This window comes from Acinonyx jubatus, chromosome A3 (genome assembly GCF_027475565.1).
Source record: "Acinonyx jubatus isolate Ajub_Pintada_27869175 chromosome A3, VMU_Ajub_asm_v1.0, whole genome shotgun sequence".
Taxonomy (NCBI): domain Eukaryota; kingdom Metazoa; phylum Chordata; class Mammalia; order Carnivora; family Felidae; genus Acinonyx; species Acinonyx jubatus.
Genome location: NC_069388.1, coordinates 84369253 through 84392761, shown reverse-complemented (window position 1 = coordinate 84392761; position 23509 = coordinate 84369253). Strand labels below are relative to the sequence as shown.

General features: G+C 42.7%; 1 protein-coding gene across 1 annotated transcript; it reads left to right on the top strand.

The window, feature by feature from the left end:
* Window positions 1-7112: 7112 nt before the first annotated feature.
* On the top strand, window positions 7113-15642 carry BMP10 (bone morphogenetic protein 10). The gene is made up of 2 exons (XM_015064077.3): window positions 7113-7876; window positions 12473-15642. Exons 1-2 carry the CDS (start codon window positions 7543-7545, stop codon window positions 13411-13413), a joined length of 1275 nt encoding a protein of 424 aa, XP_014919563.1. The 5' UTR covers window positions 7113-7542; the 3' UTR covers window positions 13414-15642.
* The last annotated feature ends 7867 nt before the right edge of the window (window positions 15643-23509 follow it).

The following is a 23509-nucleotide window of genomic DNA, read 5'->3' as shown; positions in this document are numbered from 1 at the left end:
AGCACCATTTATCAAATCATCGATCTTTTTCCCACTTACCTGCAAAATGCAAGCCATTATGTATCATTTTTTCATATTTGGAAGTCTTTTTCTGGGCTCTTTTCTGTTTTGACCTCTTCCTACAAAAACACAGCATCGTCTTGATTATTGCTGATTTTTAATGGGTTTTAATAGTTGGCAAGAAAACTCTGCCATCGAATTCTCCCAAGATTGCCTTAGCTATTCTTAACCCTTTGTTTCTACACTTAAATTTTAGGCTCGTCTTTCCAAGTTTTATTAAAAGTCCTGTTAGGATTGCCACTGAAATTTTATTGAATCTATGTAGGGATTTAGGGAATATTGACATCTTTATTATATTGCCTTATTCGTGAACTTGGAATGTTGCTCCGTTCATGTAAGTCTCCTTTCCTGTCCTTCAATGACATTACTTTTTGCTCCTGGGTACCGCGATTTACATGGGTTGAATCATTCATTATAGAGTTGGGGGAGCCAACACAATACTTTAAAACAGTGCTTGCTTCCCAACTCAAATTATGCCTTTTGTCCAGAAGATGATCTCATGCTCTGTTGCAGATACCAGGAATGAATGGGGAGAGCAAGAGAAGAGAGAGCCCCCAAGGCTCAACCAGAGTCCTTGAAGTCAACCAACACAAATGTTGGCAAGGATGTGGAAAAATAAGAACTCCCACGAGAAACAGAACTGGGAAAATCATTTGGCAAACACTTTGGCAATAAGATTATTCGTAGTAGCACTGTATGGAATAGGGAGAAAAGAAACAACCCAGTGTCTTATCAACAGAGTGATGAGCAAATAAATCTTACATATTTATAAAACCAATAACCATCCTATTGAGTGCAAGAAATCAAGTCACATAAGAGACTTTACAGCGTGATTATTTATATATAAGTTAAAATAGGCAAAACTAAACTTCATATTTTTAGGAATTTGTTCATATGTAGTAAAATCATAAAAAATGTAATAGATTGATTAGCAGAAAATTCAGTCTAGTAGTTACATCTACTGAGGAGAAGGAGACAAATTGGGAAGGGTTTCACTGTAGGTTTTAAAGGTAACTGGGTTTTTGCACTTTTTAAAAATGGTTTATTTATTTTTGAGAAAGAGACAGAGTGCAAGAAGGGGAGAGGCAGAGGGAGAGGGAGACACAGAATCTGAAGCAGGCTCCAGGCTCTGAGCTGTCAGCACAGAACCCAACACGGGGCCCAAACACATGGACTGTGAGATCATGGCCTAGGCCAAAGTCAGACGCTTAACTGACTGAGCCACCCAAGTGCCCCAGGCCTTTTCCACTTATAAACTGGGTGTTGGTTCCACAGTTATTTCCGTTTTATTATTTTCATCAAGATTTTTAGGGGCGCCTGGGTGGCTTGGTCGGTTAAGCGTCCGACTTCGGCTCAGGTCATGATCTCACGGTCCGTGAGTTCGAGCCCCGCGTCGGGCTCTGTGCTGACAGCTCAGAGCCTGGAGCCTGCTTCAGATTCTGTGTCTCCCTCTCTCTCTGCTCCTCCCATGTTCATGCTCTGTCTCTCTCTGTCTCAAAAATAAATAAACGTTAAAAAATTTTTTTAAATTTTTATATACTTCATATAAACACTTTGTGTATATGGTAATAAGATTTTAGAATGACAAATTAATTATTTGCAGTTTTAGATGAGTAGTATAGATGGCATAAAAACCGATCCAGATATGTCGAGGGGGGTCTCAAGAAAATGCATGCCTACTTTAATAATGGATACTTATTTTAAATGGAATTTGTCCCGTTATGAAATTATTGTAAGTAATCTTAAGGAAGAAAATATTTGGATGTTCGCTATGATTTATTCCTTCAATGACTATTAATTAAGTACTATGTGCCAGGTAAAGCTCTAGGCACTTACTGACATTGTGGAACATGTATTCCTGCCAGGGGATAAAGAACGGGTGGCAGAGAGAGATAGGCAGCAAAACGTGTGCATATTAATTAAATTGTATTAATTTATCTTATGTTGGGAGGTGATTAGGAGTGCTAGAGCGGGTAAGTACGTTTAAGATTGCTTGGCAGACTGCCATTGTGAATAGAGTGTTCAGAGCAGGCTTCATGGAGGAGGTTACTTCTGAGCAAAGACTAGAAGGGGGTGAGAGTGACTATGTGGCTTTGGAGGAGGGAGGAAAGTTGTTTCCGCCAGAGGAGCAACTGAAGCAAGGATTGTAAAGCGGGAACACGCGTGGGGTGTTTAAAGAATACCACGGTGGCCACTGGGGCTGCTGTGGAGTTAGTAAGAGGCAATGACATCAGAGACGTAATAGAGGGCCATGTGGGCTTTTGTAAGACTTTGTCTTTTTCTCTGAGCGAGGAAAGGAGTGATGATATGATGTCATGTCAGGATCTAGGTGCCATGTTGAGAATGAACTGCTAGGAGGTGAGGACAGAAGCAGTTAGTAGCCTATTACCACAATCCAGGCAAGACGTGATGTGGCACAGACTATTAGTTTCCACGTATTTCTGAGACTGGCGGTATTGTATGGAGAATAAATGTTATCTGACCACTCCATAATTTCTCTTTTACAGACCTGAATTTCAAGTAAACAAATATATGAATACATTACTGGTTGTGAAGACCATGTGGGAATGTGAAAAACCCTTGAGATGAAATGGTGAGTGACAAAAAACGAAAAGGCAAACTTATGTATCTGTGTAGCATGGCTGTTTAAAAAGAATCCATGGGGCGCCTGGGTGGCTCAGTTGGTTGGGTGTCCGACTTCGGCTCAGGTCACGATCTCGCGGTCCGTGAGTTCGAGCCCCGCGTCGGGCTCTGTGCTGACAGCTCGGAGCCTGGAGCCTGCTTCGGATTCTGTGTCTCCCTCTCTCTCTGCCCTTCCCCCACTCATGTTCTGTCTCTCTCCCTCTCTCTCTCTCTCTGTCAAAAAATAAACATTAAAAAAATTTTTTTGTTAAGAATCCAGGACCTCCTAAGTGGTCCAGCCCCTGCTTCCTCTTAGACTTCATCTTCTGTAACTCTCCCCCTCACTTGATTTTAATAACCATCCTGCCCTTCTCGCTGGTGCTTGCGCCTCCCAAACATGCTGTCACTTTACAGTCTTTGCATGGGCAGTTCCCTCTGCCTGCAATGCTCTTCCTTCCGTGGACCTGCATGGCTGGCTCCCTCACTTGGGAGGCCTTCCCTAGACTTGACAATTAAATAGCAACCCCTTCCCCTTGGCATTCCTTGTCCTCTTACTTTTCCACCCCCCACTGTATTTATCACCCCCAACCAGACACTTCATTTTAGTTGTATATTTGTTTATTGTTTCTCTTCTCCCAGCTCGAAAGTAAACTCCATAAGGTCAGGGGTTTGGTCTGTTTTCTTTAGGTTTTGTTTTTGATCCGTACATAGTAGGTATGTACAAGAAATCTTGAGGGGAAAACTGTGACAAAGAACTGAACTTTTTTATTACTAGCCTAATTACTAGTTAAAACAATTTTTTTAAATGCTTATTTGTTTTTGAGAGAGAGATAGCATGAGTGGGGGCGGGGAGGGGCAGAAAGAGAGGGAGACACACAGAATCCGAAGCAGGCTCCAGGCTCCGACATGTCAGCACAGAGCCCGATGTGGGGCTAGAACTCAGGAACTGTGAGATCGTGACCTGAGCTGAAGTCAGACGCTTAACCGACTGAGCCACCCAGGCGCCCCTATTACTAGCCTAATTATTGATGAAAATTCACATGAGAAGCCTGATTGGTGAATGAAGGGCTCATGTGGAAGGTTATAGAAAGAAGGAGGTAAGGGGCTACTTAAACCACAGACGTTGGAGGAGCTGAGTTGAGGAGCTGGCCCCTGTGTGTTGCTGTGTGAGAACCACTTGGTAGACAAGCCTCAGGTAAGTAGCAACCTAAATGCTGAGGGCTCAGAAGAAGCAAGGAAACACTTCCTTGACTGAAAATGTGGACTCTGAAACATGAATTGATGAGAAATGCCACCGTCGAGGCAGCTTCCAATCCTAGAGGAGATTTGGGGGGAGATGACATCAGAGGAGAAGAGCAGGAGCTCTCTGACCCAGCCGAGGGACAAAGGCAGCCCAAATGGTTTCCTAAGTCTCGGTACTATGGGCAAGATCTGGACTGGAGAACGAGACGGCAGCCAGAAAGCAGATTCTAGTAGCAGGCAAGGGAATAATCAGTGCAAGCTATCTATCCTCGTGTTGAGTTAGCAAATTCTAACGGCATGTAGCTTGCAGAGCTCTGGCTTAGTTTTAGGCAATACTTAACGTGCACCTGTTATACATAGTACAATGGTAATATGTAGTGCTAAAATACCAAAATATTTCCATACAGGTTGGTAAATAGCTGTTGCCCAAGCCCCTCCACCAGTATCCCACCCCAAACTCCCCAAGATCTAGAGCTCATTAAGGGCAGCTTGAGGCCTCTGCAATCCTGCTCTGGCACTCTGGCTTGTATCTGTTTTGATTGGCTTGGACCCGTTATATGGCTTGCTGAATGTTTTTATTATCATACTTGGTTTGAGAAGGTATACCTCAAAGTCCTGAAAATTCCTAAGTAGCAAGAGTAGTGTCAGGCTTCTGAAGTAGGGTCCAAGGTGGAAGGTGGAGTCATGTCCAAAGATCTCCTGACTTCACTGACCATTTGTCAGTCAAGACAATTTTGTTGATCGCATTTATTCAGGACCTGTTCAGTCCTAGCAGGGGACAGCAGCATTCACATGGGTGTTGTCCAATGGATCTTACCTTCCCTGGATCACAGATCCCTTTGAAAACTCCAATGGAGTTCAGTCAGATCCTTCGAGTATGTACAGTAACTAGAACTAGTCTTAAAAGTTGGCCCACGCTTTGTAAAGTGGAGACTCTGGAGCATTTTACAGTGGGTTTGATAAGCATGATGCTAGTTAATATTTTGCTCTCCACCCATGGAGGTTCTCTTAAAACATCTAGACATGCCTTTCATCTTTGACTCAGAAAATAGTCATCTTCCATCTACTCTAAACGGGTTATAACACGTTCCAAATGAAAGGGATCCAAAATAATGAGACAGTGCAAAGTAATAGAATAGACTGTGTCCGGGAAATCAAGATAGGGGAAGGAATGTGGAGATATTTGGACCTTTTAAAGTCAGGTGAGAGCCATCAGGAGAAGCTTCTAGGTAAAATCATGTGGATAAAGACTCCGCAGCTAAAATGCAAAGTATCCCAGGCCTAGAAGAGGGTGAGGCTTCTGCCTCTCTCCTCCATGCATGGAGTCCAATCTCCTTCCTTGTCCACCCCCAGCGCAGATGTGGGGCTTAGGGACATTACATTTCAAGAAGTCATAGGCATTGAGATGTGGTTATAGACATTTTGTTATTTTATATTTAAGTCAGCCGAAAATATAAACATTCTTGATGCAGCAACTGGTCCAGATGTTCAACCCCAACAGTTACTCCAACACCGAATATGGAGGATTCATGGAAATCTCAGCTGCGTGTGTTCCCCCTAAGAATGCAAAACGCTGGAGTTCTGTGATGTGGGATGTCCGTCCCTCCTCCTGACCTTTGAAGCCAGTGCGCCCGGGCTGTAAGTACTGTCACTTACTCCGCTGTCCTGAGGCAGTTACACGCACATGCCTGCCATTCAGAGTTCTGGAGTGTGCGTTGACATCTCTGTGTGTGTGAAGAGAAACGGGTGCTTGTTTTGATGCAGGACATGATACAAGGGCCCCGCTGGTATGCTGTCAGAAACCTCATGTTAAAGCCCATCCCCGGGGCGGGTTGGACTCTCTTGCTTATGGACCTATTAGGGTATAATCTATTTCTACTCTACAATTGTCTTTTTAATGTGGGAGCCGGAGCCTCAACCAAGATAGAACACTGAATCAAAATCAACAACTGCTCAACAAAGGCACAATTTTGAGGAGAGACTTTCCCTCAAAATACAAGTCTTTCTATGGTAGTTCAAGAAAACTGCTGTAAAGTTGCATTTGAGGGGAGGAAAGGATCAGAAGATGGTTGCACAGGGAGCTCACAAGAAAAAGGATAGTGGAGATATTGTAGCCAGCCTATTGGGGTAAACATAGGAAAGTTTAACTCAGAAACTAGGAGAGTATTCCAGTGTATCAAACACCTGGAACCAGTCTTCTGGACACAACGCCAGCTGCCTGTAATTGCACAGGGAGTGCACTGAACAAGTCAGGAGACACCAGTCCCACCACCTCAGGGGAGAGAGCACTCCCTGGAATTTTCCACCCAGCCTGACCGCACCACACCAATACTGCCACTAACGAGGGCTGGAAAGTGATGTGAACCTGATCTGTCCTTCCTAAACTAGGCACACAATCAGTTTCACCAGTCTCTCAGACAAAGGCGTTTGGCATTTTTCATCTGCCTAGTAATGCTGTTTGCCAAAATTTTATTTGGAACCACCTGATCAGTTTGGTTTAGCCATAAAGATGGATTTGGCAGAGATTTTTGGCCATCCTGATACTTCATTGCCAGGGTGAAGAACCCGGGCTTCCCGTCCAGCTGCAAATCGCTGCCTGCCTCCTGACTGTGGACTCTCTAGGCAAGGCTCGGCTGGGGCTTACTTAGCCCTTGCCCCAACCTCAGGGAACACCGGTTGAAAAGTCTGTTTTCTTCTTTGTATAAGAGTCAGAAGGCCTACGTTCAAATCCTGACTCTATCACCTTGTAGCTCTGTGACCTCTAGCAAGTTACTGAATTTTAGTGACCCATACCTGCGATGGGAATAGTGATAGGGTTATTAGAGGGAGCACATTTGGTGATGTACACAAAGCACCTAGCACAACGCCTGTTTATAGGAAAGCACCTAAGAAATTTTAGTTGCTATTATAATGAAACACTCACCCTATGTTTCAAAAGCCATTTAACCAGATTAAATCTGTATGAAAAGGCCCTTGACCACAAAGTTTATACTTCCCTGTTTCTAAAAACGCAAGCTTCTAAAAATTTATATAAATTCATTTATATCTATTAGCTTAACTTAGAGATGCTGGATATTTGATCTGACTTCAGAAATGTTGATGTGAGGACGGAAGCCCTATCACTGGAATTAATCCGTGTTGCCACTGATGTGTATTGTGTTGATTCTTAGTATCTATTCTAGGCATGTGTGAAAGTGAACCGCGTAAAAGCAGAACTTAGACATTCCTGCCAAAAGGAAGTGGATTGAAAGGAAGAGAAGCAGAGCTTCTGTGAAGAGAAAATTGTCCTATCTCTTCGCCAGTGTCAGAATGTGGAAATGTTTACAAAATGCTCATTAAAAGAAAAAAGGATCGCAAGATAGAAACAAAATCTGGTGCACAAGTTTACACTGGGGAGATAAGAAAGGCTAGGCCCCTATAGGGGATTTTGTTATCCAATTACTGCAACCTGACTTTTGAGGGGAGAGGAAGAGTGCTAGGGGGAGGGAGAGAGAGGGGAAGAGTTTCCAAACTTGTCTCCAGTGACACGAGACATTAACGCGCTACAAGATAAAACTGCCACTTAGAGCCCAGGAGAGCTAAACCTTCCCGGGTTGGCCTGGGGGCTTGAGCAGAGTCATGGGTTCTCTGGCCCTGCAACTGTGCGCTCTCGTCTGCCTGGTGGTTCACTCAGTTTCCGGCAGCCCCATCATGAGTCTGGAGCAGTCACCTCTGGAAGAAGATATGCCCCTCTTCGATGATGTCTTCTCAGAGCAAGATGGTGTCGACTTTAACACATTGCTGCAAAGCATGAAGAATGAATTCCTCAAGACACTGAACCTCTCCGACATCCCTTCGCAGGATTCAGCCAAGGTTGACCCACCAGAGTACATGCTGGAGCTCTACAACAAGTTTGCAACAGATCGGACCTCCATGCCATCTGCCAACATCATTAGGAGCTTCAAAAATGAAGGTAAGTTTACATACTATTGATAGATTCTGCTTGGATTTTTTTTCAAGAGGCGGATAAGAAAATTTACAATGCGTGGGAATAATATAGATAAGGGGGAAGGCCTCTGTATAAGGGTGTATGTACATAGATACTCAAAAACAATTCACATTTTGGGTCTATACCATTTTCATGGTCATTTCCCAAATGTTATTAAAAGGCACTAAAGAATATCTTTTAATCCAAAGCCATTTTGACTTCATGATCGGGTTGTTAAAATTTTTTTAAGTTTGAACAGTAAGTGATAAAAAAATTATGTTGGTCGACCACTATACTTGTGCGTGTCATTTTCCAGATATGTCTCAATTTCCGTTTGTCTTTTGATCGACTCAAAAATGCATGAACTTCTGCTTGGAATGTAAATGATGAAAACAGACAACACCCAAAAGTTGTGATTTGTGCTTCTTTCGAACTTTGAATGAGTTTCTCTTTTCTGACCTTATTGAAGAAATATTCAGACAGGCTGAAAATGTATGTTTTAGAGGTTCTTCCTAAAGTTTTGGTGTGTTTGTGTGACATGTTTATCCTTGAATCACTGTTTATAATGCCCAGGAATAATGTATGACCCAGTTAATGATCCAGCTTATTTCAATGTCTTTATGAATAGTAATGTGCAAATTTTAAATATCAGTAGGAAACCTATGGTATCTCCCCCAGCTTTATTCAGTGACTAAATCTAATGACCTAGCAAGTTAATCTTTTAGTTAATATGGTACTAGTAGGCATATGTATGGTAAAAGCTGTAGATCCAAAGAAATGAATTCTTTAATATTTACCATAATCATTAACCAGGTAGAAAAGAGGGTTTTGATTGATATTGACCAGACATTCTTAAAAGCAGAAAGGCAATAGCAAAGCAATAGCTTAGGATTTGGAATTTTGAGACACGGTTGACTTAGTAGCTAGAGTTAATTAGTTTAATTTCTCTGGGCCTCAATTTGCTCATCTGTAAATTGGGGATAATATACCTATGTAACATAATTGAGCTATTTCAAAGAGGTTCTGAGTGAGAAAGCACTGCATTTACTATGAATTGCTGAATAAACATCAGATATTATGAATGAATTCCTTAAATTCTAGGCACTGGAGGAAACGGGGAGTGGGTGTTGCTCAGTCCTAAAGATATCGTTTGCCTTTAAAATTTAGGTAACTGCCCAAATTTCAGATATTTAGTAACACATTGGAAATGTTACTTAGTAACATTTAGTAACATAATGGAAATGGCAAACTGAAGTTACGGATTCCTTTTGGGGGTGAGTCTGGATTGAAAATAAATAGCTTCCTTCCATGGGAAACCTTCCTAGTGTTTCCGAGCACTGAGCCCTGGGTGCCTGGCTGAGAGTGCAGGTGGGAAAGTGTTCACATCCCCTGGGAAAACAGGAGTGCTTCAGTTCTCGCTTCTTCCGTGGAGGATTTGCGTGAGGCAGGTCAGGAAGTGGAGTTTACAGAGCATCTGATCACTGGACACCAGCGAAAGCCGGAGCGGATCTCTCCGTGGACGCTCCCGCTGTGGCGTCCTCTGCCAGTCTGCAGGTGGAGTGTGCACTGGGCTAGCCCTAGTGGCTGTTAACTGTCCCTCCTTTGACTCTTTGGGTCTGCACAGTGCAGCTGCCTAGGAGACAAAGACCAACCCCTCCATCCCCACAAAACAAAACAAAAAAAACCTCCTCCAAATCTAACTAATCAGGGGAAAACAAGCGCACCTCTAAGGTAGAAAAAAGCCATGACTTTAATTCCTACCGCTGCTGACCTCACTTCATCGTTTTGGGGAAGTCAGTCCTCTGCACTGAGGCTTGATTTGTTCTGGTGTAAAATGAGCACAATAGCAATAAAGAGTCATTGTAAGTACTAAATAAAACAATGCTTTCAAAACACCTGGCACGTTACAATATGCTCAACTAACGTCAGTTCCCTTGCCTAGAATGCAACACCTCCATCCACTACTTAGTATATTTGTACATGCTCTGCGGATTTATTTTTTTAATGGCTTTATTGAAGTATAATAGATATACAATAAACTGCACATATTTGAAGTATATAATTTGACAGGTTTTGACATATATAAACATCCGCTGAAACCATGACCACAATCAAGATCATGAACATATTCATCACCACCCAAAGTTTCCTTGTGCTCCTTTGGAATTTCTTCCACCCACCACCATAAGTTTTTATCCTGCACTTTTGTCATGGATGGAGCAACCTGTCTACCTTCCTATTTTTGATCTTCTCATGTTCCCTGTCCAAGGAGAGTCAAGTCTCTCTATTCTTATAAAAGGGACAACTCCCAAGTTACTTGATGTATTAAGAACATATGCCATGCCCATAAATCAGTTTGATCTGATGTTCACAATCAACTAATCAATATTTTGAAAGTGTTGCCTCTGTTTAAGGCATCATGGTAGCATGGAGGCACAGAAGGAGTTTAAGGCACAGTACCTGCCAGCTTGGTCATGATCTAGTTGGGAAGACCCATTCATAAAAAGAAACCTGAAATGGAAGGATATAAATGGCAAAGCTCAAAGGAGAGACAGAGAGTAAATATTCAAGGGACCCAGAAGGGAGTGAACTTCTAGATAGGGATGTGAAGAGGGGGAAAACCCCACGAGGAGGGGCCACACACCCAAAAGGGGAGAAGACTTTCCAAGAGTCAGAGGAACATCTCCAAAGGTGCAATACACAACAAGGCAAAGGAATGTTTTGGCAAATGGTGAAGATATCAGCCTACTTTATTTTTTTTAAGTTTTTATTTATTCATATATTTTGAGAGAGAGAGAGAGAGAAAGCGAGAAAGAGAGAGAGAGCAAGCACAGTGGGAGAGGAACAGAGAGAGAGGGAGAGAATGCCAAGCAGGATCCTCACTGTCAGTGCAGAGCCCAATGTGGGACTTGAACTCACAAACCGTGAGATCATGACCTGAGCTGAAATCAAGAGTCGGGCGTTTAACTGACTGAGCCACCCAGGCACCCCTCAGTCTCCTTTCGATAGGAATTTTTATGATTTAAACTTTCAACAAATATCAGTTGGCCAATTACAATGTTCCATGTACTGTAGGGGATGAATGGCAGCCATACGTCGATCAGGAGGTTAAGGCCTGGTTATAGCTGCTTTTAAGAGTCATGTTAGAGAATTCAAATTCATTCCTTTGACCAGTATTTCCCACTGTTGGTGTTTGAGATGATTTTAGTGGTACCCAGAGAAAGCTGTAAATTATGAGACCTTATTATATATTTTCATTAACGTGGATCAGAAAAAAGTCCACATGGCTATCACCTCAATGCCCTTATTTCATGAATGTTGTTGCTTAGGACAGAACTAAAAGAGATATTAAGTACTAAAAAAAAATATTATAAAGTGAAATAAGAGTATTAAAGGGTACAGTCTGGAACAAGGACCACACTAAAATTAGGAATTGGTTACAGAGTTAGGAAAACTGCCAGAGGTGATAGAGAACCCCTCCATTGGTGGGTCCTTAGTACCCTGGTTTCATGGAACCCTTTGCTGGTTGACAAATGCCTTCAGGGACATTTTGTAATCATGTATTTCCTGGGAGCAAGTGTATAGAGGCTTTGGGCTCCCGTAAAATTCTCAGATAGGAAGCCAACATGCTAACATTTGGAGGCATGCTTCTGAGACTAAAGGACTTTTAAAAATTTGTTTCATAAACATTCCAAGTGATTCTTATGTACCAAACTCCGTGATGGTTGCTAAGGGTAGAAGACTACCCTTGGGATAGAAGACTTCTATCCCAAGTTTCCTTTCTTCCCATTCCTCCTTGTTGACAACCACACACCCAAAATTCATCCACTGTGACCCCCTTGGTATTTGGCTATCTGGTTACCTTGTCAGATTTTGGCGTCTAGAGCAGAAGTCAACAAAATATTTCTGTAAAGGGCCAGACAGATAGTAAATATTTTAGGTTTTGGTGGCCATGTTGTTGTCACAATTCTGCCATTGTAGTACAATAGTAGCCACTGACCACACAGAAATAAATGGGTCAGGTTATGTTCCCATGATGCTTTATTTCCAGAGGTAGAGCCCAATATGGCCCATGGGCTATAGTTTGCCAACCCCCAATATAGCTGAAGGTCTTTTAATGCTCAGCCAACCATGTGGGCAATCTCCACCCACTACAAATGCACATGTGAAAAGCCATGAAGTCCTCATCTCTGAAAAACTTCCAAGAAAGAACAACCACCCCATGTCCAATTTGACGGCTCCTCACTGGTTGGAATAACTGGGGGCTTGCCTGCACAGTCTCCAGGCTTCCTCCCAGCTCTGTCATTCTGTGGCTGATAAGCTACGCAAGCAAGGCCGGGAGAGCGGTGTCCCATTCATCAGGCAGCCATTTTCCATCTTAGCCTTGGCCGCGAAAGTCAGCTTAGTATTCTACCACTGACCTTTCAGTGTTTTCTGTCAGAGAATGTTAACATTGTGTTTGCTCTCATTGATTTCTCAGTGTCAAGCTTCTCGTGCAGACAGGCCCTTTTATCACATAAATAAGCATCTGTTTTTCTCAGTGACATACAGCAATTCTGATTTTTGTCTTTTTTTTTTCAGATCTGTTTTCCCAGCCAGCCAGTTTTAATGGGCTCCGAAAATACCCTCTCCTCTTCAATGTGTCCATTCCTCACCATGAAGAGGTTATCATGGCTGAACTGAGGTTGTACACGCTGGTGCAAAGAGATCGCATGATCTATGATGGAGTAGACCGAAAAATTACCATTTTTGAGGTACTAGAGAGCAGAGGGGACAGTGAGGGTGAAAGAAGCATGCTGGTCTTGGTGTCAGGGGAGATCTATGGAACCAACAGTGAGTGGGAGACTTTTGATGTCACTGAGGCCATTAGACGTTGGCAAAAGTCAGGTTCATCCACCCACCAGCTGGAGGTCCACATTGAGAGTAGACACGACGGAGTTGAGGATGCTGGCAGGGGACAACTGGAAATAGACACCAGTGCCAGGAATAAGCATGACCCTTTGCTTGTCGTGTTTTCTGATGACCAAAGCAGCGAGAAGGAGCGGACAGAAGAACTGAATGAAATGATTGCCCATGAGCAACTTCTGGAGTTTGACAACTTGGGCATGGACAGTTATTCCAGCGGACCTGGAGAAGAAGCTTTGCTGCAAATGAGGTCAAACATCATCTATGACTCCACTGCCCGCATCAGAAGGAATGCTAAAGGAAACTACTGCAAGAGGACCCCGCTCTACATCGATTTCAAAGAGATTGGCTGGGACTCTTGGATCATCGCCCCACCTGGATATGAAGCCTACGAATGCCGTGGGGTTTGCAACTACCCCCTTGCAGAGCATCTCACACCCACAAAGCATGCGATTATCCAGGCCCTGGTCCACCTCAAGAATTCCCAAAAGGCTTCCAAAGCCTGCTGTGTGCCCACCAAGCTAGAGCCCATCTCCATCCTCTACTTAGACAAAGGCGTGGTCACCTACAAGTTCAAATATGAAGGCATGGCAGTCTCTGAATGTGGCTGTAGATAGAAGAGGAGTCCTGTGCTAATTTAATAACTGTAAATGTGTATATTTTGTGTTCCTATTTAATGAGATTATTTAATAAGAGTGTACAGATGATAGAGGCTTGCTGCCTTAGGGAAATGGGCAGGTCAGTTTGTTGTAGGAAATGCATGTTTTGCTAATACAATATCATCCCTTCCAATATGTTTTTCTTTGGACTTGCCATTTCTTGTCAATGCCATTTCCAATAGCAAGTGGCAAGCCACACTAATTGTCCTCTATGTCAATTTGAAAACAACAGGCCCTAAGCAGAAATAGAGTGTCAGTGATAGATACTTGTGTATGTATATGTGTACAGAGATAAACTTACAAAATTCTCCTGGTTCTATAGAGGTAGATTATACTCCCTCATATGCATGACTCAATCAAATGTGTATATATTAAAAACTGATGGTATATTCTCAGTCAACTCTTCTCTGAGTAGGATTTATGTCAAGATAATTTGCACCAGGAATTTGACCATCCTATGAAGTATGACATTTCCTAAATACTATTGGAAATGTAGGTGTAGCTTTTTTTTTTTTAACTTTTTTAAAGTTTATTTATTTATTTTGAGAGAGATAGAGACAGTGTGAGTAAGGGAGGGGCAGAGAGAGATAGAGGGAGAGAGAGAGAGAGAGAGAGAGAGAGAGAATCCCAAGTAGGCTCTGCATGATCAGCACACAGCCCGATGTGGGGCGCGAACTCACAAAACTGCGAGATTATGACCTAAGCTGAAACCAAGAGTCAGAGGCTTAACTGACTGAACCACCCAGGCGCCCGGAAATGTAGATTAGCTTTTATCAGTTGAGTTTGTGCCATTGCTCAGGGCAACAGGACCAGGTAAAGGGTGCTGCCTGTTTAAGGAGAGGGGTTATCTGATACAGAAATCAAAGGGCTTCAAGAGGCAGTGGCCTTAAGCTACATTACCAAAGAATGAGTCCCTGGAACACCACTGCGCTCTAGAGGGCAGCGCCTGGTCAAGAAAAAAAAAAAAAGAAAGAAAAAACAAACAGAAGGAACTTCAGGATGTTCCTGAGATAACAGGACAGCAAGGCCATGTGTGTTGGCCTTTACTGCTGCAGAGGGTAGAGGAGGTGGGACGGTGCTCGCAGGAGAAGAGAGAAAAGGATATAGATGCTAACCTAGGATGTGTTTGTAAAATTATAAGCAGTTTTAACTGGAGATTTAAATCTTTTGGACAAAATAAAATTACCCAAGACCAAGAGGAGGAAAATCAGAAGGGATCTGTTTGTTGGACTCTTCTTAATATTTTTCTTTAATTCTTACTATTTCTCCCTTGCCTCTGCACCCCTGCTTTTGCTTCTTTCCACCCGTCTCCTTCCTTCTTTCTTTTCTTGCCCCAGCGTCTCATATCCTTCTGTCATTTTTGTTTCTCCTGTCTTCATTGGCCTTTATTGCCCTTGCTGTGGGGTTGGGAGGGAACACCTGAAAGCATTTGCTGTCAGGGTGAGTGGGGTTAGTGCTCTAATTTCTAGATTTCCTCCCAAGATTTAATTTGACTTTATTCTAATAAGTATTCTTTATGAAAGGTTTTGTTCATGAAGAATACTTTAGTATAAGAAAAAGAAAACCAGGGTCCAAACAGATACATCTAAATAAATGGATCCATAAAGAGACACACAAGCTAATGACTCAAGAGCTAAGCCTCAATTCTGAAATCAGGTTTGCCCCCTGGTAGGCTTCCCAACTCTCCCATGCTGCAGTCTCCCAGTTTGGAACTGGCCAGGACTAAGGTAATGGGGAAGTGTTCCTGATACAGATGGTCCAATGGGCTTAACAGCAGTTGGCTACATGGAGGGACACTGAGGCTCTGATCTTAGCTCCCCCCAGCACCAACATCCATGTGATATCATGGGCTTTGTGCAGGAAGAACGAGAGCAGTATAGGTCTCAAATTGTTTTGACTCCTCCAGGAAGCCGACACTGAAGGTTCACACTTCTAGGAATGTGGTTTCCAGTACATTGTCCCCCACTCACCCCATTGAATGCTTCCTTAAGAAGTCTTGCATTTTTTTTTTTACCATGGGAAACCAGCAGCCTCCCTTTCACAAACCTCTTGGGGTGATAAACTCAAATTGCACTAGAAAATAGAGGTAAGGGAAGCTAGAAGGACATTTTGTCCGATTTGGGCCTCTGCTCTGTATATCCATTGTCCACTGATGTCCAGAGGGCAGATTCTGGGAAATCACTGCCCCAGAAAAGTGGAATTTTGACCTTCAGTGAGTATACGGTGATTGACAATTTGAGTTGGCCACGCAACTCAGATCATTCGTTTATGAAAGAGCTTCCATATAAAGTGGTGTGCATGTGTGCGTGTGTGCGTGTGCATGTGTGTGCGCGCACGCACATGGGTAACTGGCTTTGGATAGTGACACTTAGAGCCCTCAGAGGGACATAGTGCATCCTTTATATCCACGGTACACACTGTATCCTCACTTACTCTACGGTACTGCTTCTCTTTTCTAAAGGACACTGTCTATGATAGACATACAGCAAAATCTCAGCTGAACCAGAATCACTGTAGCCTATTTCAAGCTACCAGTGTGATGTCAAACGGCTTGCAAAATTCCTGAAAACTCAGCAAGCTGCTCTCAGGAGCCACGTGTACAGGCCCTACACCCTGCTGCTATTAGAGTGCTGATGGTAGAACACTAAGATGTGCCAGGGCCTGTTTCCTTCACGCTCTCTGCTGACTCAGCCAGGTTTGGGGGGCAATCTTGTGGCAAGCACACTCTTCTGTTAAAGAGATGTGAAAGTCTAGGTTGTCAGTGATTAGGCTGTGTATCCCAGATGTTTGTCCTTTTACTACAGGCCAGACATAATCATGCATTTCTATGTTGCTTCTTCACTATGGAAAAAGAGTAGAGCAAGTCATATGTTGGTTATTCAAACGTTGCTAGTTGCATTTTTTTTTCTCATCAAGAAATGCAAAGGCACAAACCTTAAATAGGGACCCCCATCAGGCCTCTTGCAATGTGTCTCACCTCTCCTATATCCCTACGCTAATACGAAGCCGTGAAATTGTCAGATCCTCAGGAGGTAGAGGTCACTAACGTCCTTGCTGGTCACAGAGCTTGGCTGCATCCTGCGCCAGTCTTTTTTACTCTATTATGGAAGAATTATCATCACTGAAGTTGACACCTAAATGATTCTTGAGGAGGATTGTAGCAGAGGGATTTTGACAGCCCACAACCAAAATATTCCTGTAAAAGTTTCTAGGCTTCTTACTATTTATTGATGGATATATTTATTTTTGTAATATAGTGTAGAATACCAAATATTTTATTTTTAATGTTTGTGATTCCCTCTTGGATAAAATAGTCTTCTGTGCTTTTCAAATAATACCTTCCTCGGAGTATGGCTCCTTTACAATTTATGGCCTGTATTTTCATCTGTCTTTTTTGCATCAAAATTTCCTGTTACTTTAAGAGGACTTGCAATAAGCTTGCCATAACTGTGTATATTTGCGTCTGGTAGGCATGCTGTGAGCCCCTTGGCATATTTACTCATTTGCAAATAGTACAGTTCTAACTGAATAGTGTAGGTGTTCCAGAAAACATTTAACCAATACATTGTCATGTCATTTCCTGAGCTGACATTGTCATTTTTCCACAACAGGCAAATATTGTCAGGCTGTGAGGGACTGTGACTGCCTGCCAGTGAGCAGAGGCAGTGTTTAATGGGGGTTTTTCATTCCCCAAACTAGGTGCTTCCTCCTGACCGTATCCATTGCTTTCACTGACCACAAATGTAGAGACCCAGTTGGACAAATGCATTTGTAATTAGTCCAATTACTCTATAAGCAGAAACAATGTTAAGTTAGTGATTCCCCCAAGAATCAGCCTCGAAATGCTTCATTCTTTCCCTGTGTGTAATTTTTGACCCAAGGAATTCATGGTAAATACTTTTCCCAGCACTGTGAGTAAATGTTTTGCTATTCTTTGCAATCTATATTCTTCAAGTAAAACAGATTTTCACAGAATGGAATTTTACATATTACTTCTTACTGGACCCATCAACAGCCTATAAAGCCCAGAAGTGTTGTGGCAAAACCATTTACAGTTTGTCTGTAATGCATAGTGGACATTGCCCTTCCTAAGGGCTGTAGATCTTTTCATAGAGTCACCATGGGTCATACTTGGCCCTTTGCAGTTCCAGTGAAAAAGGAACGCTGTTGTGCATTTTCTCTGCATTTTCTCATTCCCGACAAACGCATTTGACTTCACAGATTAGGTGGAAGGAACGTATATAACACTGTACACCAGCAGCAGAAAAAAGTGTTTCTGGGTGTGGAAATGTACCCGTAAGTTAATAACCTCATCTAGGAATGGCCGTTTGCTGTGATCAACACGCTTCTCTAGCACATGAACGCTTGTTTTGTGTGTGTCTGGCTTGATTGCACTTGGGAAGTGGGGGTGATCGTGCCCACCCGACGAACTTCCACAGATACGGGAAACCAGCTAACGCCACAGTCACACGGAACCAGCTGAAGCACACGCATTTCTTTTCTTGTGTAAAATGTGTTCATTTATTTCCAATGTATGTAGTAATTACTAGACTGAAAGGAAGATGGAGATACTTTACACTGTGTTCATAAGCCAAAAGTGTACATTCAGAGTCATCTTGTTAAATAAAATGGAACCATTATTTTGACGATTATTATTTGCAACTTATTTTTCTTTCAGATGAAATGTCTTTTGCGCTCCCCCACCCACCACCCTTGGCCTTTATTTTTTTACATTTCTCTTTCACAGTAAATCCAGGTGGACTAAAACTTCATGCTATATTAGTAGAACATGGCCTGAGAAAACAACGATTCCACTAGATTCTAAGTGGTTTCACCAGAGAGTGAGTGTTATGTGATTATCCCATTTCACACAACTTTCTATAAACTCCATGAATGCCAGAGATGTACCTAGAAAATGAAATGAGCTCCTCTTTGTCAATAACTGGGAAATATTTCTTCTTTGAATTTAGAATGACACAGATTAAAGAGCGATTACTTTGGGAAGAACATTCAGGCTAAGTTTCACTGAAATACGATTATTGAACTTCATTGAATCTCAGGCTACAAGGGACTTGTAAACATTATTTAGTGTGCTCCACTGCCCCCAGCAGCCGACCAAAGCACTTTTAATCTTTACTGCAAATATTAGTAGAGAGAAGAGAGTGCCCTACCTCCTTAAAGGCACCTGTTACATTTTTAGAGGGCACCGCCTCAATTGTACTGTATTTAACCGATGGTGTAGGTCAGTATGCACACAGGTCACTGAAGGAGAAACAAAGGTAGGCAGAAGGTTGTGGGGAGCTCTTTTTCATATGAAATTGATGTGTCTCCTGTCGTCCCTCATAACTTCCCAGTTCACAACTCTTGGGGCGGCACGTATGCATCCAAACCATCTTTATGACAGCCCTTGGCGTGCAAATAGTTCTCCTGTTCTTCTGGATCCCCTGTTCCCCATTTCCTGCAATGGTGTGCGTCTGAACACGGTCACACGTAGTGAGCTCCCTCAGCCAGATGGAAATAGATGGAATGTCTGTACCTGGACTAGACCTGCCCCCTGAGTGGGTAGCAGGCCTGGTGACCAGGAAGATCCCGCTGCCTGCTCTGGAAGGAAGTTCATTTCTGTGGCAAAATGTGGGATTTGAAGGGCAAGGAGACAGAGCCACGTGAACTAAAATTCCTTCCATCAGACCATCATCCTGTACCGCTTTTGGGGTAAATCCTCTATATTCCCACTGGCAGGGTTTATCTGGCAAGTGCCTCAACAGAGAGCACACAGCTCTTGTCCCTCAGTATCAGGGAAAATGATAAGGGCAAGATAAGAGTTCTAGTCATGGAGGAAAGGGAGCTAAGAACCAAAGATGAGTCATGGCCAGCCTTGACTAAAAAGGCCTGGTAACCCATCATTATTACTTGATTTTGAATTCTGTAGCAACCTATTCATTCTGTTCTGTAAATAATTCCATTTACAGTGGTCTCTCACAGCATGGTGCCTGGACCCATTCTCCATATGTGGTCGACCTGACCATGGCAGCATAAGACCAGCCACCATTGCTCTAGGAGTTTCTTATCTACACAGAGAGCACGGACCGATTTGGGAAGACACGGCTGCAAGTTATTTTGGGGGGTGGTGTGTTTACAAAGTAAGAGAAAAAATTGTTTTCAAAGCTCAGATTATTAGTGTCTAACTTCGTGGTGTTGGGGGAAAATAATGCCATGAGGCGGGCTGCATGTGACTCCAGTCACACGGATGAGAGCCCACTTTTGCGCAGAAGTGACTATTTGTAAATAAGGGGCCTATTTGGAGAAGGTGAGAGCTTGTTAACTTGGGTGGTTATAAATGGATTATGCGATTATCTCCAACTCACTCTCCCGAACTGTCAGTTTACAAGAACCAGTTCCTGCCCTCTCTTAACCTTCCTCATACCGTTAGCACAGATCCAAAATTCTCATCTTTCCAAGAAGGAAGCCCCAAAACACAAGGACATCTCAATCCATTTTTCACTCTTAAATGTGATTCTGAAAATCTTACACAAGATTTAGGCTCTTCAGTTCAAATTGAGATTTTTTGGTGGGAAGCATGAAGCACTACGGTCAAATCAGGATTTGGCAGAAAATTTTCACTCACAGGACACAGGGCCAAATTTCTGGTGCAGCATGGGAATAGTGTTAGAAAATCCGGTTCTAACACCTTATGAGTATTTCTGCCTAAAATGCTTCACCTAACCTTATCAAGAATGCAGAAACATCACATGAGCCCATTTGAAGAACATTCTACTGTAGTCTTCAAAAAACATCCATGAAAGGCAAAGACAGATTGAGAAACTGTTATAGACTAAAAGAGATGAAAAAGATGTGACAACTAACTGGAACGTGTGATCCTGGATTTGATCCCAGATCGCTAAAAAATAGGCAAAAAGGAAATTATCTCTTTGTTAGGCTCACTGCAGCTCAGTTGGGAGAGTGTCCAGCTTTATCATTTGTAGACTCTCAAGTGACATTCACCTGCAAAAATCTCCTGCATGGTTATTGCTCTTTTTTGGAAACTGTAAGAGGTTTGTGTGGGAGGAGTAAGCAGGCTTTTGACCAATTTGATGTTGAAGAAGCAAGCAGGCTGCACTAAAAAATGAAACCTTTGCCCAGTAGGCGAACTCAATGGGAGGAACAAAGCCGGGGTGGGGGGGGGCACTTAATCAGCGTGGCAAACCTGACGTCAGTACATGAACTGCAACAAAACATTTTCCTGAAAGAACCAAGCTCAACCCTCCATTCCCCGAAAAGAATGCTTTTCAGGCAATCAACCATCTGTTTCAACTGTTTAGAAAACAGATCTCCAATCCCTGGTAATTTAAACTTCCTTATACCCCAGTTCAATGCTTGATAAGGAAAGAGTGCGAACAAGAGGGGAACTGAGTTACTATATTAAGAAACCCAGACAGAACGAAAACCAGCCCCCTGCAGTTGTTTTGTTTATGCAGTGGACTCATCTGTTTTAATTAACATAATATTTACATGAGGCCAGCTCCTGGTACATCTTTTGCTGCAACTGTCACATGTTTCATTCTTTGTTTTTTTATAAAGTTCCTGCAAAAGCAGAACTGCGACCTTGCCCAAATAAGGGATATATAGTGGAATCACATCACAGCATCCTAGCTCCCAAGGGCCATGCCCACCTGCTTCATGCAGTATGGAGCCAAGTATCAGGTTGCCAGACGAAATATAGGTGTCCAGTGAATTTTGAGTCTAAGATAAGCAATGAATAACTTGTTTGGTATAAGTATGTCTCAAATATTGCGTGGGACATATTTATACTGAAAACAGGATCATTGTTTTTCTGAAATTCAAATTTCAGCCTTAGCCAGATGTTGCTCAGCAGGTTACAGGAGTGGAAAGAGTCAGAGGAAAATAAAGTAACTGTCCTTCTGTTCCCACATGGACCACAAATCATGCCTGGCAGAGTTCATTGTTAAAGAACAGCTTTGAGGTTGGAAGTTGAAATCTACTTGAGCATGATACATGCTATACCAAAAACAGTAGCATTACCTAACACGCCCTCCTCCCCCATTTCCCCCCAGATCTTACCTTTAAAGGTTCTCTTTTTCATGGTGACTTTGCCTGTTTCAGATTTTGTTATATTCATTACATGAAAGCTGGAGAAAAGACATGCACGTTTAAAATATATCATCCTGAGAGATACTAGCAAGTTCATCTACAAAATGTTACACAAATTATACCCCACCAGCTGTATACAAGAGTACTGTTTCTATACAGTTTCCAACATTCAACATTACCCCTTTTCTTTTTTTTTAATTTAAAAAAAAATTTTTTTTTTCAACGTTTTTTATTTATTTTTGGGACAGAGAGAGACAGAGCATGAACGGGGGAGGGGCAGAGAGAGAGGGAGACACAGAATCGGAAACAGGCTCCAGGCCCTGAGCCATCAGCCCAGAGCCCGATGCGGGGCTCGAACTCACGGACCGCGAGATCGTGACCTGGCTGAAGTCGGAAGCTTAACCGACTGCGCCACCCAGGCGCCCCTTTTTTTAAAATTTTTAAAAAAGTTTTTATTTATTTATTTTTGAGAGAGAAACAGAGAGGGGGAGCAGGGGAGGGGCAGAGACGGAGGGACAGAGATAGAATCCCAAGCAGACTCTGCACTGTCAGTGCAGAGCCCAATGCGGGGTTTGAACTCACGAACCATGAGATCATGATCTGGGTCTAAACCAACAGCTGGATGCTTAACTGACTGAGCCACCCAGGTGCCACAACACTACCCCTTTTCTTAATGGATGCTGCTATGGTTGAATTTTGTCCCCCAAGTTCATACATTGAAGCCCTCACCCTTAGTACCTCAGAATGTGAACTTATTTGGAAATAGGGTCTTCAAAGAAGTAGTCGGTTAAAATGTGGTCTTCAGGGCAGGCCCTGACCCAATATGACTGGGGTCCTTATGAAATAAGGCAGATTTGGACACAGAGACAGACATGAACACAGGGTGAACGCCATGTGAAGATAAAGGCAGAGGTCAGCATGGTGTATCACCAAGCCAAGGAGTTCTGGTGGTTGTCAGCAGGCCACCAGAAATTAGGAGAGAGGCATGGACGAGATCTTATATCGCAGCTCTCAGAAGGAACGAACCTTTCCAACACCTTGATCTCAGACTTCTAGCTTCCACAACAGTGATACAATAAATTTCTGTTTTCCAAGCCACCCAGTTTGTGGTGCTAGGTTACAGCAGCCCTAGAAGACTAATACAGATGCTAAGTACAATAAATATGAATAAATTTAAATTTATTTCTGTAATGATTGGTGAGTCTAAATATATTTGTGTATATTTCATGACTAATTCTCTTCATTCTATCAGTAGATTTCCTGACTTTCACCCATTGTTCATATTCTTCTCACTGATTCATTGGCACATGTTATGCCATATATATTGTGTGCAATCAATTCATTATATACTGTCAATTGTTTTCCCATTTGTTGCTCATCTATTGACTTTTCAAATATATTGTGTTTTGCTACTCAAAAGTTTTACAGTTTTATGTGGTCTTTTCCTTTGTGGCTTCTTGGTTTTATGCATCTTGCTCAGAAATGGTTTTTCCGTCTCAAAATTACGGACATGTTTTTTCAGCAAGGGAACGTTTGGCCTAGCTTAGTGAAACAGCCAAAGGAAGAAGACGTGGAGGGAATACGAAAGTTTTTTCCTGACTCAGACCATCATAAACCAATTTCATGCTGGGCCTGGAAGAAGTTTAAAGTCTCACTTTCTCTTCTAAGTTCTTTGAAAATCTCCAATTTTGCAATTGCCTCTCAGTCTGCAGTCCCTATGACCTGGGAGCTGGTTGCTTACTCCTCCTACAATGCCCAGGGAACCAGGAATCGACCCCGGGTTCTCCTGTGGTAATGTTCCATCATGTCTTTAGGTGGTCTTACTGAAGGATGTTCCCATTATCTGTCCCTGGGTAACAAACCATACCCAACAGTGCTCAGAGCAGTAACAGTAAGTGGAAGCCTTCCTCACTCACAGGGGTGGCACTTGGCCAGTGGCTCTTTG